This window comes from Miscanthus floridulus, chromosome 2 (genome assembly GCF_019320115.1).
Source record: "Miscanthus floridulus cultivar M001 chromosome 2, ASM1932011v1, whole genome shotgun sequence".
NCBI classification, from domain to species: Eukaryota; Viridiplantae; Streptophyta; class Magnoliopsida; order Poales; family Poaceae; genus Miscanthus; species Miscanthus floridulus.
Genome location: NC_089581.1, coordinates 175,835,313 through 175,853,158, shown reverse-complemented (window position 1 = coordinate 175,853,158; position 17,846 = coordinate 175,835,313). Strand labels below are relative to the sequence as shown.

The 17,846-nt window shown below is 46.9% G+C and overlaps 2 protein-coding genes across 2 annotated transcripts; both read left to right on the top strand.

Annotated features, from left to right (window-relative positions):
- The first annotated feature begins 862 nt into the window (after positions 1–862).
- Positions 863–5,196, top strand: LOC136540785 (mitochondrial inner membrane protein OXA1-like). The gene is made up of 9 exons (XM_066532804.1): positions 863–1,389; positions 1,481–1,571; positions 2,494–2,538; positions 2,646–2,704; positions 3,085–3,160; positions 3,271–3,402; positions 3,481–3,588; positions 4,426–4,480; positions 4,582–5,196. The coding sequence occupies exons 1-9, from the start codon at positions 905–907 to the stop codon at positions 4,806–4,808; spliced, it is 1,278 nt and encodes a 425-aa protein (XP_066388901.1). The 5' UTR covers positions 863–904; the 3' UTR covers positions 4,809–5,196.
- Positions 5,197–10,428: 5,232 nt separating this feature from the next.
- On the top strand, positions 10,429–14,933 carry LOC136535810 (uncharacterized). Its single transcript, XM_066528215.1, has 3 exons — positions 10,429–10,850; positions 13,772–13,983; positions 14,070–14,933. The coding sequence occupies exons 1-3, from the start codon at positions 10,542–10,544 to the stop codon at positions 14,626–14,628; spliced, it is 1,080 nt and encodes a 359-aa protein (XP_066384312.1). The 5' UTR covers positions 10,429–10,541; the 3' UTR covers positions 14,629–14,933.
- Positions 14,934–17,846: the final 2,913 nt, after the last annotated feature.

Genomic DNA, 17,846 nt, shown 5'->3' with positions numbered 1-17,846 from the left:
CTTCAGTATTCGGGGAGACTAATTAATCAGTTATTAGCACATGTATTACTGTAGCACCACATTGTCAAATCATGGACTAATTAGGTTTAAAAGATTCGTCTCGCAAATTAGTCGCAAACTGTGCAATTAGTTATTATTTTAGTTTATATTTAATAGACCATGCATGTGTCCAAACATTCGATGGGATATGGAGTAAACTTTAGGGAAGGAACTAAGCAAGCCTCAACAGTTTCATCACACCACGCACTGTAGATCTCAAGGCACAGGAGTCGAGTCAGTGGGTGCAATGTACATGAGATGGACAGGTCGAGGAGGATCCTTCTTCTTCCTCGGGTTTGTCTCGTTACGACAAGCATCAGAGTTCCTTTTCGATCAGCTATCTGCTCCGAGACAGGAATTCAGAAGGCCAGAACAGGGAGCGAATGGAACGCAGAGAGAGAGAGGCGACAGGAAGAGATGGCGGCGATGGCGGTGTGCCGGCCAGTCGCCTGCTGCTGCAGTGGTCGACCGGCACGCGCGAGATCGAACAGTGCTGCAGGCTTCCCCGGAGCACTGGAGCAGAGCACTGCGTGGCCCTGTCAACTGTGAGCGACGATCACGCTGGCGCTTCGCGTCGAGGGCACCAACGGCGATGCGATTGGTTTAGTAGGCCGGTGCCCCACCGTCTTCTTCAATGGAGAGACGATGGGCCGAGAGGCCTTGGATACTTTGTGGACGCCCAGTGCTGACGCAAGGCCCATCTTGCTCTAGTCGGCCGTAAACGGGTAGGGCCGAGATGCCAGCAGCATATTGGGCCGGACATTCTCTCCGTCTCCGGCTCGTTTAACCCTCTCTTCTCCCCTTCCCCTCCCCTCCACTCCGTGCCTCCCTCTCACCACCGCCTCGCGATCTCCCAGCCGCCGCCATGGCTTTCTCCGCGCGGAGGAGCCTCGCCACCAGCCTGTCCAACCACTTCTCCCGCCGCCTCCACCCCTCCATCTCACTCCTCGTCCCTCCCCACCACGGCCACTCCGACCCCGCTCCCTCCCCCTCCTCCTCCTCCCCCGTGCCACCGCCTCGGCCCCAATCGCAGCAACCCGCACCACCGTTCCCCTCCGCGCATCCATGGGCGTCGAGATCCAGGGCCCTGGCCCCCTCCCCCCTCCCATTCGCTCTCCACCTCGCCACCCACCCCTACTCCTCCGCCTCGGCCCCAGGCACGGACGTCTTGACGGACGCCGCCGCCGCGGACCCCGTGTCGGAGCTGCTCTCGGATGGGGTGGCGTCCGTCCCCTTGCCGCCGGCGCCGTACCCCGGGGAGGTCGCTGCCGCCGCGGCCGAATCATTTCCTCCGGTCGCGGCCCTGCAGCACCTCCTGGACGCCGTGCAATCCTTCACCGGGCTCAACTGGTATGGCATGCCTTCGGGGCTTCGCGATGTTTTTGTTGCGGTTTCGTTTCCTGTGACGTAAGTTCTATATTACTGCTCCGGTGATCAACAGGTGGGCGACTATTGCGCTGACGACGGTGATGATCCGGTTAGTGACTGTCCCGTTGCTCATCAACCAGATGAAGTCGACGATGAAGTTAAATGTAATGCCTGTACTTCACAACCTTCTCTTCTTACTTAATCCTTTGTTTTTATATGTGTTTGTTACCGGCCCAGGCATTACTGCATGAGTGCTCAAACATCTAAAATTTGTCAATTTTTTCGAACCTAAGCTTCTAAAACTTTTCAAGTTCGAAACTTGTAACATTGCTAAAGCATAATGATAGTATGACCAGGATATCCCTGCTGTCCGAACCGGGTGCGAGGTCTGCAGGGGAATCTCCACTCATTGCTTCCCCTACTAATACCCTGAGTTTGGTTAAGCAAAATGTTGCAATGTTTCTGTGCAATTTCTAGTGATATGGATGCTAAAAACTTATGGCTTGTTTTGGTAGACTTCTTAGAGCATCTCCCAAGCTGATTCCAGTGAACTCTGCCAACCTGTACTTTTACAGAGAATCGCTCTCAGATGATTATGTCAATTGATTCTCTGAAATGAACTAAGATGCTGGGATCTGAAAAAAATCTCATGATTCATTTCCCACATAGAATCATGTCCCCCATAGAGTTTATTCTAGAGAATCACTTTCAGCCACAGAATCAGTCCCCCCTCCCCCAGACATACAGCAGTACCAGGAGCTGATAACAGGCCCTTACAACACCTTGCTGGTTGCATGGATGCATGTTATTTTGGTGAAATTCGATTTCGGAAATCAGAAAATTGGGTTTGAATTGAAGTGCTTATATTTCTGTATGGTTCGAAGTTTTAGTATAGTCATGGAGGATATCTCATATCCAACTGCGAACAGGGACAGGCAAATTTAAAGGCTTGTTGTTTTAGCCATGAGTTTTCTAATTTTGAAATTTTCCCTTTAGCCAATAGCCATAGAATGCAAGTGGCTTACTGTTCTCGCATCCAACAATATTCACATCTAAGTGGATTTCTACAACTATTATATGATGTAGGATATGAGACCAGAAATTGAAGCCATCAATGAAGAGATGCGAAATGTAAGTATGTTAATTTGTTCAGTTCACATTGCAGTTTATATGGAATTTGTTTAGCATTTACTTGGTATGCTCGTTATGAAAAACAAGAAACTATTTATGCTTTGCAGTCAACTGATCCAAGATCAATGGAAGTGGGGAAACAGAAATTGGGCGAGCTGTTCCTTAGGTGTGCAGCTTTCTATGTCTAACTTTTTATTCGATCTCAAAACTGCCAGATAGCTTCTTGTTTTCCATTTCTGCGTGGCTCCAAATATTTTTTATTTCATGTTACAGATTCATCATTTTACGAGGCTGGAATGCCTATCACTTAACTCACTCCTTTAATTGAGTAGCTCCACAAGAGCTTTTTAAATGTTATTATGTTCGCGCATGCTATTGCCTATTCATGAAATATGAAAGCAACCTCCCTCGTCCTAAATCATTGAACATCTTAACTGGCTTGACTGCCCCTTCGGTTATCTTTTTCTATTAGTATTTTCTTTCCTCGTCATACAAGCTGTATAAGATATATTACTGAAATAATTGTTTCATTACTTCTTGCTTCAGACATGGTGTGACTCCATTGACACCATTGAAGGGTCTATTCATACAGGGACCTATGTTCATGAGCTTTTTCTTTGCTGTAAGTTTATAGTTTACACCACATTTTTGTTGCATCCAAAATTCTAGTCTAGCAATAGGATTAACCTTATTTCTCATTTCTAATGTTTATGTTTTCTATTCCAATTTTAGATATCAAATATGGTTGAGAAAGTCCCCTCTATGAAAGGAGGTGGTTTGTATTGGTTTACTGATTTGACGACTCCTGATAATTTTTTCATCCTCCCAGTGTTAACATCACTGACCTTTCTGGCCACAGTAGAGGTTTGCATTTTATCCACTGTGTTTATCTGTTTTTTTTTTTTGTCAAGATATTAGTGTTTTCCTAAATATATTTTTCAGCTTAATATGCAAGATGGCATGGAAGGAAATCCTATGGCAAAAACAATGAAAAAGGTCTCTAGATTTTTTGGAGTTATGTTTGTTCCATTTACAATAGGCTTTCCAAAGGTATGTAACTGTGAAACTGCTCAGGTTTTTAAGTAAGCATCAACTCACCGTTCTGTTTTCCTTCATTTACATTCAGCTTTTCCAAAGGTACAAAACTCTGAAATCACCTGTAAGAAATTACATTTAAGGGCTCAATTTTTTTTAATAACGGCAAGTTCTCATTCTGGCTACCCCCTCCTAAACGCTAGATGTGGCCTTCTCAAAATAAATAAATGAACATTCTTTGGGCTTATTTGGTCTTCCATAACCTGTTTCTGGGCAGACAGTTTGGTTTCTGAAACTGACCAGATCAGACCTTGTCTGGGAAAGTCTACTCAGTACTTCTCATTAGGCTTGTCTATACTTATCTACTACCAGACGCCATGACAGAAAGTTATGGCTGCCTATTTTTGTTAATACATTCAAAATTAACATGCACGGCACCTTAATTTAAGGGTGAGGTGTATTGAATCCTTGAATTATCTGGGAGTGGGTTACAGAGGAAGTCTACTTTTTTCCTCGAACAAGTTTTTTGTATTTTACATTTGGCGCAGCCATTTTGGTTTTGCTACTGCTCTAGAAGGTTTTGCCAATTGTTTTACCCGAAAATAGTGTCAAAATATGCTGTGCTGAATGAAATTGCTGCTGGAACCGTAAGGGACAGTTCATACTTCGTAGTGCCGATTGTGCCTACTGTTCTCACTTCCTGATAAATCTATACTTATGCTGAGGGCAATCCAAAATCTATTATTCATCTCATGTCAAATATGCTCAGCTTTGATGACTTGTGGAACTATAACACCGCAACTCATACATTTGCGCTGCGCCGCTGCCATTAATATTTCATTTCTTTGACAGGCAATTTTCTTTTACTGGGTCACATCAAACTTTTTCTCACTTGTTTATGGTGCTGGTATGTCACTTTCCAGACGAGATCTATCTTTGTTCATGGTCTCTGCCTATCTTATGATTTATGTTCCTTAATTGATAAAAAAAATATTTCATCTTTCTCAGTTATCCGGAATCCGGCTGTAAGACTCTCCTTAAATATTCCTCCCTTGGAATCTCATCCTACACCTGCACAAGTGCAGCCCTTAAACCTGTTGGGCAGACCTGAGTCAAGCCCTGGAGTCGATTCTCCTATTTCCGACAAGGAATGTGAGCAATCGAGTTCTGTGCTAAGTGACCGTATCAGAGATCTCGAGATAAGGGCTAAATCAAGGGGTGGATCTCAGGAGTAATTTTGGGATTTGTGCACATGGAAGTAAAGAAGCACACCTCCTTTTGGGTTTTGGTATCTTTTTTGTTGGGAGCAAAGGATACCCAGTACTGAGGTATAATATTGAAGAGGCGGCAATTTTTCAAAATATATGGGTCGATCATGTTTCCGTGAATAAATTGGTGTAGTATTGGCTTGTAAAATCGTTGCACAGTATGATATAACCTTACTAGCTAACAATAGCCATGATGTACCTTGGATTAAGCGTATTGCTGCTACTGAGCAGCACACGCTGGGTTTTTCTAGTATTTGCTTCATGCTGAAAGCTCAAATGAGAGATATTTGTATCTGTACATTTGCAATGTTGTCAATTTTTGAGAGCTGAAGTTGTGATGTGACTTTTGGTTTTACTCTGTTCTGTATATTGTGTTACTGCTGCATGTTATATAAAGATCCTCCCAGAGTGTTATAGTATGCCTCATTATCTTTAAAAAAAGAAATTGATTTTGCTGGACATGAACAAAGAGTTTGCTTAGTTAGCATCTGTATCAAAGTCATCGATCTGAGAATCTCTAGGACCAGAAAATGTTCAGAATATTTTATAATTAGTATATGTATACGTCTATAACCACGCAATGTCAGCACTCCTCAAGTAATTGCTCCTTCAGATTTGCCTGTGGATGCTTCTTTCTTCCTTTTGGTTCATCTAGTAGGATATGAAAAGGGCGTTCACCTTCTCAAGATGGGATAGGAATGCTCTCCTGTCCACGAACAGGAGGACGAGAAAGCTAGGGTTCCATATATATATATATACAGTTAAGTCCACCTCTTCAATGATATCTGCTGATCGCATATATAAACGAGGAAATGGACAAAGTTTTGACTAGAAGAATCCTGAAGGCTATATTATACCAATATATCTCCAACTACTTCGTGAGCCGAGTCTACTAATTCTTTCTCTCCCATTTGAACCCTTGCTTTCTCTCCACAACCAATCTACTACTACCAGATGTTTACTTGACCACCTATTGGCTATTGAGTTCTCATGCAGTACTAAAATACTTGGCTTCGCCTCTTCGGCTTGACCTGCAGGCAGATCTCAACTTGCTGCAAAAATCCAGCCGCTCAGCTGGCCTCACGTACTCTCCAGTCTCCCCACAAAACCGACGAATCACTGTCTGTTTATTCGGTTGGTATGGAGGAGTTGCAGTCCAACTCCAACCACTGGATGATGGATAAGCCATGGAATGAATGCAGGTGTCGGGTTCATAAACCCGGGGCCCTCAATAGGTCCGCTTCTAAGGCAAAAGCTCGGCCTAGTAGACGGCGTAGCGACAACGCACGTCTTCCGGGCCGGCCCAGTTACCTAACGACCGGCCAGGGCAACGGCCCGATCCCTGACCGGAAGGCCTGGCTAAAGGTGAGACACGGTCCGACTCCGACCTTCTTTTTCGACCGGGGATACTTCGGACCTCCGCTCGTGATTTCTTCCCCGGCCGATGCGGTCGGAGCCGACTGGGAATGACCGACCGGGGACGCCCGTTCGATGAAGACCCAAGGATCAGGCGGAGCAGATAAGGTAAGGCGTTAAAGTCAACCGTAATACCGAGGACCGTACCCTGCCATACCATGCACACTTGCAGGACAGTACCTCCAGGCCATGCCAGACGGGTACTATGCAACCTTCCAGGCGTGTCAGAACACAAACAGTGTTGTAGGCGTCGACATTTGTCCTACAGTATGGTAGATGCCGACATTTGCCATACCAGGCGAACACGGTGGAGCCTGCCACATGCATCTGGACATCAACAATATTGTGGACGCCGACAACCATGTATCCGACAGCGTGGGCAACAAGACTAGGTAGCACACGTACACACTCTCTCTCTCTTTCTCTCTAACTTGTAAGGCCATCTCCTTCACCTATAAAAGGGGATGCGCTCTCTCCCAACAGGGACGGTTGTTCAGACTCTCTCTGGCTGGCTCTAGACAATCTGAGCACTCGAACAGCTCCACAGCTCTAGAACTCTAAAGCTACATGTATACGCTCCAATACTTAGCGCATTTTAGAGCTCCCGTCACTCTCGGCCCTTCGGTTCAGAATCCGACCGGACCTTTAATACCCCCTTCTTATTCTCAGTCGTTTATAACCTCACAGCAAACTTCGAGCACATGGGCTCAGGAATAAAGTCACTGACCGACCAAAACTGGACGTAGGGCACGTTGCCTGAACCAGTATAAATCCTGTGTCATTGAGTGCTAGGCCAAATCTGATCACAACGCACGACAAAACTACAAATATTTACTCGTTGGTCACTTTTCGCACCGACAGCCGGCATGGCTCATTCAGCACCTCATATGAAAGCAACAGAGTGCCTACCTGCCCCCGAAAGAAAATATCCACAAGAGTGGAGATGGCAATGGGGACCCGCGACCTGATACCCGACGGGTATTTACTCCATTAGGGTCTAAATATGGACTAAACACACTACCCACGGGTACGTAAATGGACCAAACCCTTCACCCATCGGGTACGCGGGTATGGGTATGTTCCAGCGGTCCCCGTAACCGTTTACCCATGGGTGAAAAATACCCGGTCATCTGAAAGAGATCAATTCTCTATGGTTATACTACAGATTCTGAAAAGTAACGCAGGTAGAGAGAAACAAATATCTTGCCAGTAACCTTGGTCATATTTGGTGTAAAAACCATAGCAACGTTGCGAGCATTCATCTTGTTGTAGCTTTCATTTTTTACCACATCTGCCATGAGATTGATGACCCATTCAAGCAATGCTGCTTCAACAGAAGGTATGGTACTTGCAAGATGGCTACACTCTTCTTCAGTCAACGAGTCCAATACTCTACTTGAAAGTTCCTGAAACCATGTCTATAATCAGTAACTTATACATTAATCATGACTAATGTAGAGGAGAAACTAAATGGAAAGAAATCTTAATTTGCAGAAGATATTATTATATGCTATTATTTGTCTAATTTTATGTGCTCTGGTTAGTGGTTGTTGTTGTTGAATTGTTGATTTTCATATGCGTGAATAAATTATTGGCGGGTACGGGTGACCCGACGGGTATGATTTACCCCGTCGGGTATGGGTCTGGGGAAAAATCCCCACCCATGACGGGTATGGGTATTCTGACGGTACCAAAATTTTATGACGGGGATAGGTCTGGGGTGGCCATACCCGATGGGGATTTACCCATTGCCACCCTTACACAAGAGTAGAAGAAGACTGCCTTTGCCGTTTGGTTTGTGTTTTTCCACAGGGAAATGAACGAGGAAGCAGTCGTCCGTCCATGCTGAATTGATGACCAACAGGGCAACAAACACGCTTTCGTTCATCGTTATGTTTGCCGCGTCAACGAGGCCGGCCGAGTCGCTTCAATTGCAACTTGCAAGCAAGCCCTCAAGAGCTTGCTCGATCGATGGGCAGTTAGGTCCCTAGCGTGAGCAGCGACACCCATCGAATGGGCGTCGCACACGCCATCCCTGATTCATGCTATGCGTCCATTTCCTGAAAGCAGAAGGGATATAAAGTCGAGACAAGGAAGCAGCCGTGCATGCCCATATGGTTGTATGGATGAAACCATTCCATCAGCTTTTTAGCCTTTGTAAAGCATCCACAGATTGAGGGGCTTCTTTGTTTGTTTGATGATCACCCATACACCTTGCTTTTCAAAGGACAAACATAGGAGTAACTTTCGTAGGCGTTGTAGGTACGAGAAATCATGATGCGACGCGCTAGAGAAGCGTCAGGTTCGTTTGAGCTTGTTTAGCTTATAAGTTATACCTTTTCAGCTAACTAACAATATTTTTTTCTTACACAATAGTACTTTCAGCCATGACTTATCAGTCAAACAAGCCCAAACGAACCGGACGAAGGTCTGAGCTTCGATGTAAATCTTTATTGACGCCTTAGGGCACTCGAAGACGTGTTGTATCGAACTTTTTCTCTATCTTAATACAAATGCGTGATCGAGAAAAAAAATAATGCGATACGCTAAAAGCATGGCCAATCAATAATTCCCACACCAAGAAACTGTCAAATCTGCTGAATGAATTTGGTTGCGACGGTGACTAAGACGAGGAGAGATACTGTTAGGAGTGAGGGAGAAAAGTAGCTGTTTTTTTTTTTTGACGGACACACCTTTTCCATTCCATGAGGAGGAAGCACATCCGATCACTGGTGTTTACATGTACGGAGTTTTTTTTTCTGGTAATAATGGGAACTAACATGAGGGGTCACACCCTTATCATAGCATCATGTTTTAGCGACACGAACGTAAAGGAAGATTAGGTAGCTAGTATAATGGTTCAAATTCTGTCAGACACTTGAGTGCAGGAAGAGGAGTAATATAATAATATGGTGGACTGAAGCTGGCTAGGAGCATGCAGCCGGACCTACATTACCAGTGAATTATGCATCTGCACGGTTAGTTTCGTGTAGGAGGAAGCGAGTGCGTGATCTGTTCCTGTTCGGCTAGTCATCCTGATCCACAGCTGGAGTAGTGTAATAGCAGAGCGAGAGAGGCTAACGACGGAATAAATAGGTGGCCGCGACAGGAGCACGAGGATTGCGTGTGAGCGATCGATTGGGGTGCATGGCGCCGTTGCAGATGATGCCAGTAGGATGACTTTGTTTTCTTTTAAAGAAACAAGTGCATAAGGATATGTAAACAGCTAGTCGTGTTGAAATAAATATTAAATAAACTGATTGAATAGGATATATAAATTAAGCCAGTACGATAGCAGTAGGCCAACCATGCATTCGGGTAAAAAAAAACCAACGCGTCGTTCTCCATGGCAACAACTAGCAATACAGGGACTTTTTGTTCGAGGCCACGTTTTGCCACGCCCAGCTGCGGCGAGTTGTCAGCCTGTTCGGGAGACCGTATCGTATCGTGGATTATTTACTGCTGGCTGGTTTGGTGTGAGAGAAAAACATTGTTCCTGGCTGAAAATTTACGATCGTTTACGAGCAAGCAAACAGGCTGTGTAGTGGCATCGTAAGTGTGGTGACAAAATCGAACGCCACACTCTATGTCGAGAAATAAGTGTGCTAGTGCTGTGTCTCTCTAAGACTGCGTATGAACCAAACACTAGCCTAGTAAATGGAGCGCTCCACAGCTACGGCGAGGAGTGTCGCGTGAATCCAAACAGCCTCAATCATTGTACTGGCCGGACGTGATGCATCGTCGGCCTCCACCATGCACCGGACGTGACACGTTTTGTAATAAATTGTAATCCGGGTCCGAGAGCGGCGGCGCCCAGCACCGGCAGCCCGGAGGCAAGAAGCGCCGTCGCGTGCGGCGGAACAGGAACAGCTGCCGGCCGAGTCAAACGGCAGCACAACACGGTGGTCGTCGGTTACCTGTACAGTTTTCGCATCGTCATCTGTATACACGTACAAAAGAAAAGGAAATACGGAGTAAAAGAGTCTTCAGTTACAGACTTTACAGGGAAGTCCGCTGGGTGCCCGGAGCATGGGAACCTGTCGGCCTTCCCTTCCGGTAGGTGAGCGAGTCCCGGGGCGGGCGGACGGTTGGCTGGCCCACCCGACCCCGACCCCGACCCGGCGCGCCACGCCCTGACGCCCTCGCTAGCTATATATCCCGCCCTCGACACGTCGAGCGCGCGGCGACACCCACACGCCACCGCTCGGTCTCTTGCTTCCTCCCGGCACAAGGCACAGCCACCACAGGCCATCCATCCGCCGGATCCACATCCACATCCACACCATGTGGGTGACGTCGATGCCGCAGGTGTGGGACGAGGAGGCCGCGGCCAAGGGCGGCAGCGCGGCGGTGACCCCCATGCTTGGTTCGCTGGCGGGGTGGCTGTCCCGCACCGTGCAGCCGCAGCCGCCCCCGCCACGGGTGTGCGGCACCGAGGGTGGACCCCCCGTGACGGCGCCCAGGCTCAGGCTCCGCGACGGCCGCCACCTCGCCTACTGCGAGAGCGGCGTGCCCCGGGACCAGGCCAGGTTCAAGGTCGTCTTCTCCCACGGGTTCACCGGCTCCCGCGAGGACAGCGTCCGCGCCTCCCAGGTACCTTCGAATCCACCATGCCCATCGCTATTCTCTTCTCGTCGTCGTCGATCACGGCCATGTAGCAGCAGTGGATTTGTCGGTGGTTGATCACGAACGGAAATGGAATTTTACCGCTAAAAGAGGCTAGCTCAAACCGGAAAAGAACTAGTACCTCGCCATGTGAGGTGTTCTTCCATCGTTAGTGGCGTGTGTGTGTGGTGGTTACCTTGTTTGTCTGAGACTGCGGATCCATCCATTGAACTCTGAGGATCTGGAGCAGTAGGCTTGAGGCCAGAGAGGGGACGGAACTGTCGGTGTCTTTGGAAGACGACGACCTGGCGTTGGTGGACGCGCTTGCCTGTTTGGCAAGGTAGGTGAAGCAGCGTTTTCTCTGAGCTGCCAAACTATCTATCCCATCTGCGTCGCTCCGTGCTGTGCTACCAGCTGAGGCGTCCCTCCCAATCCCAAGGTCGTTACTTTGATGGATCGTCGATGGTTGGCAGGTCAGAGCTGCCGCTTTCATTATTAGTTCAGAAGAAAACGAAAACGTATGCATTTCCTTTTTCCATTTTTTTTTAAAAAGAAAGATACTAGTACTGTATTGCGAGGCCATTCTGCAGGACTACTACCAGGTTTTTTTTTTCATTTTGTTTTAATCTACAAAACAAACATTTTAATAGTAGTAGTAGTAGGTGTCCAACAAAAAAAAAACACTTCTCTGACAGCTGTGTGTTATGCAAAGGTTAAAAATATTAGTTCTTGTAGTTGACATGCATTAAAAATTCGAGTACCGGCCTGCCTGCTATAGAATTCGATCTCTTCGTTGGAGTACTATCTTATTATTATTATAGATAGAGTCGTATGTACTGTACTAGGAGTATTCACTTAGTTCGCTTGAACTACTTTTCAACTAATAAATAGTGTTTTTTCTTATAATAAATTAATATAAACATCAACATAAGTCGAATTTTAGCATAAGCGGATATGGTGATTATTTTCTAGAAGTAGTAACAGTTAGGCGGGCAGCGAGCGTGCTTGCTGGCGGCCCAAGTCATAGGATTCTTGTGTGCAAAGGCAAGGGTTGCCGAGATGGAATGGATTAATCCTCCACACTCACACAGACAGACAGGCACAGCTTCTTCTTGCCTTCTTATAGAACAGCAACAGAGCGCCGGATATGCAGATGCGTGCGCAACATGCTGTGCGTGCTCACCACCACCCCGCCTTATTTTCCTCGGATCTATCACGGATTAAACAAATAGATATAATAGATACATAAATAAAGAGAGGAGGATAGGAAGGATAGCACCGGACAGGGCCTTGTGATTCTGGTCTGGATCGATGATGCTCGATGCCTCCAGCCTCCTCGTGTCATGGGGGCAATTTCTCGTGAGCCATTAAAAAAGATCGTAATTTTCTACGAGCCACTGAAAAAGTTTAGCGGTCTACAACGTCGCTGTTCTAACTTTTTTTCCTCCATACCACTGCCGTCAGATTGAGCTTTAACGGTGTCAAACTGCAGGTGTGAAAAGTCAAAAATACCCTTAAGTCTAAATATGTCATTAATTTTTTTAGCATCTTAACGACTTTAAATGAAAAAACTCAAAACTAGAAAGTTGTAAATTTTGTCGAGATCTATAATTTTTATATAAAAATTATCTTCTTTTAATACCGCAAAAAAATATGATTAATTTTTCTAAGATATATTAATCATATCAAATTATCTTCTTTTTTGCGGTATTAAAAGAAGATGATTTTAATGAAGTATGAGTATGAATCCGGGTGTCCGGGCGCTAGGAGCGCCGATCTATGATTAAACCTAATAATGAAGTTTTTCTTCAAATTACGATTTTTCCGCCAAATATGAGTATGAGTATGAGTATCGAATAGAATGTTTTATACTCCTTTGGTTCCAAATCATATGTTGTTCTACCTTTTTTTAACTACATAGATTTTGTTATGCACCTAGGTATATATTGTGTCTAGATATATTATATAAAATCTATGTATTTAGAAATGACAGAACGCCTTACCATCTGTAATGAAAAGTGTATTTAAGTATACAACTTTTGAAAGTCGTAATGACTTGTATTTCTGGGCCGAGGGAGTACAGTGCATTACTGATATTATGATATGCCTACTGACACCATCATTTTATTAGAGTGCCTTGCTTTCTTACGCGCAAAAAAAGAAAGTCCACTGTTTCCCCCGTTTTCTCCGCCTAACAAGAAACCGATTCAGTAGAATGTTCAGAACCTTTGCACCAAAACCAAAACATGCCATTTTAGACTGTGGTCCGACACGTTAGCTCACCCAATCAGGGCTACAAAAACCGCATTCCAAATCCCCTCCCCGCCACATCTTTACCTATGTCTAACCTAAACACGCACCTAAGAATAGACTCCTTGTCGTCGTCGTCGACGTCCTTCTTGGCAATGGCAATGTCAGGGGTGCTGCCTGGCTGGAACACCGCCTCCCTCTACTGTTTGTCCACATGCGATTGCGATGCAAAGCTGGAGTTTGGCGACCTACAGTCTACACTACACAGAGCTGCTGTTGGGCTGGGCGTTTGGCGTAAGCCCTCAAGCGCCGGCCTCTGCAGCAGCGCTAGCTAGGTGCCCTCCAGATGCGGCTTTGGTCGCCGCGGACCCGGCTCCTTTTCGTCACATATGCGTGCGGATGTTGAGTCTCCATTGGAAAAGCATCGAGCTTTTTCTGGATCTGTCGTTGTTCTTTTGGCCCCGTTCTTGTACACATCGCTGGCGCGATTGCGGAAATTAGCTGCACTGTGTGGAAATTTGCTCCGTTTCTCACAGCACAGCTGCTGACGACTCATTTCCAGCACATCCTTTCTAGCACGTCATCAGATTCATCGGATAAAAAGGATTCGTTTTTGTCCACAAATTCTGACGGATTGTATCCTGAAATTGGATTTCTAGGAAGTGGCGGAGGAGCTCGGCGTGTACATGGTGGGCTTCGACCGCGCCGGCTACGGGCAGAGCGACCCCAACCCGAACCGGTCCGTCAAGAGCGCGGCGCTGGACGTAGAGGAGCTCGCGGACGCGCTGGGGCTCGGCTCCAAGTTCTACGTCATCGGCATCTCCCTCGGCTGCCATGCCGTCTGGGGCGCCCTCAACTACATCCCCGACAGGTGAGGAACAACATGCATTGCTTGTGTGGAAGAAAGGAGAAGACCAAGTGTGTGTCCTACTAACAGAGTCCTCTGTCCCCCTGCAGGATCGCCGGCGCGGCGATGATGGCGCCGGTGGTGAACTACTGGTGGCCGGGGTTCCCGGCGGAGCTGGCGGCGGAGGTGTACGCGAAGCAGGAGGTGGGGGACCAGTGGGCGCTGCGGGTGTCGCACCACGCGCCGGGCATCCTCCACTGGTGGATGGAGCAGAGCTGGCTGCCCACGTCGACTGTGGTGGCCGGCACGACGCCGCTGCCCAACGCGCGCGACGCCGAGATCCGGCGCAACATGCAGGCGGACGGCACGTTCCAGCAGAAGCGGGAGCAGGCGACGCAGCAGGGGATCCACGAGTCCTACTACCGCGACATGACCGTCATGTTCGGCAAGTGGGAGTTCGACCCCATGGCGCTGCCGGAGCCGCCGTGCCCCGTGCACCTGTGGCAGGGCGACGAGGACGGCCTCGTCCCCGTCGTCCTGCAGAGGTACCTCGCCGGCAAGCTCGCCTGGGTCAACTACCATGAGCTCCCCGGCACCGGACATTTCCTGTCGGCGGTGCCTGGGCTCGGAGACACCGTCCTCAGGACCCTTTTCGGTCACAAGCAGTGACAAACAGTTCATCACGACGTATGGACGGTGCTAAGCTTAAAGTATAGTAGTGTCTGTCGTGGCGCATTAGTTCATTTATTTGCTCTTTTTGCTTGGGCTGATAAGCCATGGCTGAAAGTATTGTTGGTTGATTTGTTGTAAAAGAAAAATACTGTTCGTTAGCTAAAAAAGTACGGCTTATAAGCCAAACGAACAGGGCGAATCGTTGATTAGCGATGATAATGGTGATGTAGATGCAGGATCTTGAAAGTGAAATACTATCAGACATATAACATATATAGTCATACGGTGATGTGATACTGTTAGGGTAGGACCTTTTCTTAACGCACACAGAGAACAAACTGTCTACTTAAGTACATTTTTTGCCACGGTAAGAAAGGTGTCGCTAAAAACCTAAAGTGATATAATTACACAAAACAACCCCTTCGGCTGGCAGAATTTTGACTGAAACTGACTGAAAAACATGGTTCTGGCTGAATTATTGTGAGAGAAAAACACTGTACCGGCTGAAAAAAGAAACCGAACAAGCCTAATATGGGCTAAGCCGAACGGGGACATTGTCTTAATTCTTTTATAAAGCGATACATAGACAACAAGGAAAATAACGAAAAACTTACCGCGGTGATAGCCCGGTTTGCTTGGCTGATAAGCCATGGCTGAAAGTACCGTTGGCTGATTTGTTGTGAGAGAAAAATATTATTCGTTGGCTGAAAAAATACAACTTATAAGCTAAGCGAACAGGGCGGATATTACAATCTCGTGGCCTTCATGAGTGGAACATCCCTTTGTTAGCCGCCATGGTTGGCCTCCACTCCTTGCTCTTCGATTTGATATGATGTGGTAGAGTGCTAGAGAACTAGTTTGGAGCTAAAGAAGTCAGCACATCCGCTCTGTAAATGTGCAGTTTCAGATGCACTGCTCAACGAGAGGGGTGGCGAGAATTTCCGTCGTCATACGGATATGGCAAGTAGATTGAGATGAAGAAAGATATGCACATATGTGTGGATCTAGAAGGGAGAACCATGGCCAGAGAAGATAAGCGGGAGGGAAAATTGTAACACTCGGCCCAAAACAAAGCCCAGAAACACGGAGACAATTATGGCCCAATAAATAGATCACCTTTATAAAGAGAGTTTTATAGAGTGGCCACGAGCTTTGGACGGGGAGAACAGGAAAAAAGAAGAAGAAGAAAAATAACAGAGCATAGATGGCCAACGGCCCGGCCCGGCACGGCACGACACGGGCCTGTGCCAGCACGGCCCGGTTGCCAACGGGCTGGCATGGCATGCCGTGCCTCCCGGGCCGTGCCTCACAGGGCCATGGGCCTGGCCTTCGGCCCAGGCATGACCCTATGGGCCAATTTTCGTGCCGGCCCGGCCCGAGAAGCACGGCCATTTTCACAGGCCGTGCCAGCCCGAGGCCCACTGAGCGGCCACATGGGGAGGCGAGGAGGAGGTGGCCTCTGGGGCTGGGAGTGGCGGAGCTCCAGATCTCGGGGGCAGGAGCTGCGCCGGTGGCGCCCTCCCTCAAGCGATGGGAGAGGAGGAGATGAAGAGGGGGTGAGCGAGATGAAGAGGAGAGAAAACAAGGAAGGGAGGGAGTCGTCAGATCTACCTGCCGCACGCTCCTAGCCACGCGCCGTCGAGGGAGAGTGAGTGAGGGAGGGAGGCAGGGATGGGGAGGAAGTGTGGCAGAACCACCTAATCTAATGCCTCACAGGAGTGCTCGTCTTTCATTAGACACTAAGCACTCGAGGAAGAACACTAAATTACTCGGTTCTATCGGGCACACCCTAGGGGAGAACCCGAAAATCCACATTTTTGCCATCAGGATCACAAATGAGAGAATAAAGCTTACATCATTCTTAACCATTTCTTACATCACTTGTAGTACAACATCTGAGTATAATATTTATTATTATAATAGCGGAGTGTAATCATATTATCAGAGTTATGAACAATTTAAATTAACAGCGGAATATAAACATGTTATCAAAGTTACAGCGGAAATAATTATCTAATCATGGCAGGATGAAGTATTGATATATAAATTATGATAACAGATTATGAAACTTTTATTTATAAAAGCATTTGGTGAGAGTTATAAATAACAACTACGATTGCAGCGTAAAGGAAATCCTCTCTGAGCCCACCAGGAGAAATCCACACACAAAGGTCAGCTCAAGCCTCCACCTGTTACCTGCAACAGGGATAATAAAACCCTAAGTACTCAATTGTACTCAGCAAGACTTACCCAACAGGAGAAAAGAAAAGACTCCAAGGATATGCAAGGCTATCTAGCTTGTGGGTTTATTGCATTTGCAGGAAGCATTACTAAGCGTACGTCCTTATATTCGATTTTTATTTATAGCCGCATCGGTTCATTAACTAACAATTCTATGTAAGCACCTGTGCTACTTTCAAGCAGGTAGTAAGCAATCAGATTTCCCTTTTTCAACCTTCATCTTTCAGTTCTTACTACGATGCTAAACCGTAGACAAGCCGTACCGGATCGCCCGGTGATTCACGAATCAATGCCCCCAGCTGGGTACCCCAAAAACACATGCCCCGCTTGTACCGCGGGCACAAGCAGGACCAACCCATCACTCTCCTATCCCGAGTGTCCAGGTCCTCGTCCAAACTGGGACTCCAAGCCCTCGCCCCTGAGTCCTAGACTCAGTGCGTTGTAAGGACCTTCTCCACAAAAAACAAACCCTGACAGTCGGTCCGGAAAAGAGCCGGATCCGCGACAAGAGAGCAACAAGTCTTCCAAACGCCCATACACAAGTATATGCTCGGGATAATAAGTCTGTGACCTGCCTAGAGTCTTATGCAACGATCGGTCCTTAACCGACCAGACAGGGAAAAACAGTGTAACCAAGCTATGCCCCGTGTCTACGGCGACACAACATCTTACACTCACCAATACCCAAACCATATCCCTGCCCGGTCACCATTCTTCCTTTCCACCATTTATATTTTTCAAGTGTTAGTAATATATTTCCTATCTCTCGCGAGTGACAGGCAATCACTCGACTTCTACCAGAGTCCTGTAGCATAGTATTCTACACGATCCTGTCATACTAGTAAGACTCATAGGATAAAGATATATATGCAAGTGGGTTTCATTCAACTCCTTAAAACTTAATGCACAAATATAATTTAAACTGTAGAAAGTAGATGTTATGTACCGGGGCTTGCCTGGGTAAGATATATATT

Excerpts from the sequence above, each read along its gene's own strand:
- LOC136540785 (XM_066532804.1), top strand. The coding sequence starts at position 905 with ATGGCTTTCTCCGCGCGGAGGAGCCTCGCCACCAGCCTGTCCAACCAC. Across the intron at positions 3,161-3,270 it reads TCATGAGCTTTTTCTTTGCT|ATATCAAATATGGTTGAGAA; the intron begins GTAAGTTTATAG and ends TTCCAATTTTAG. Across the intron at positions 3,403-3,480 it reads CCTTTCTGGCCACAGTAGAG|CTTAATATGCAAGATGGCAT; the intron begins GTTTGCATTTTA and ends TATATTTTTCAG.
- LOC136535810 (XM_066528215.1), top strand. The coding sequence starts at position 10,542 with ATGTGGGTGACGTCGATGCCGCAGGTGTGGGACGAGGAGGCCGCGGCC. Across the intron at positions 10,851-13,771 it reads ACAGCGTCCGCGCCTCCCAG|GAAGTGGCGGAGGAGCTCGG; the intron begins GTACCTTCGAAT and ends TTGGATTTCTAG. Across the intron at positions 13,984-14,069 it reads CTCAACTACATCCCCGACAG|GATCGCCGGCGCGGCGATGA; the intron begins GTGAGGAACAAC and ends GTCCCCCTGCAG.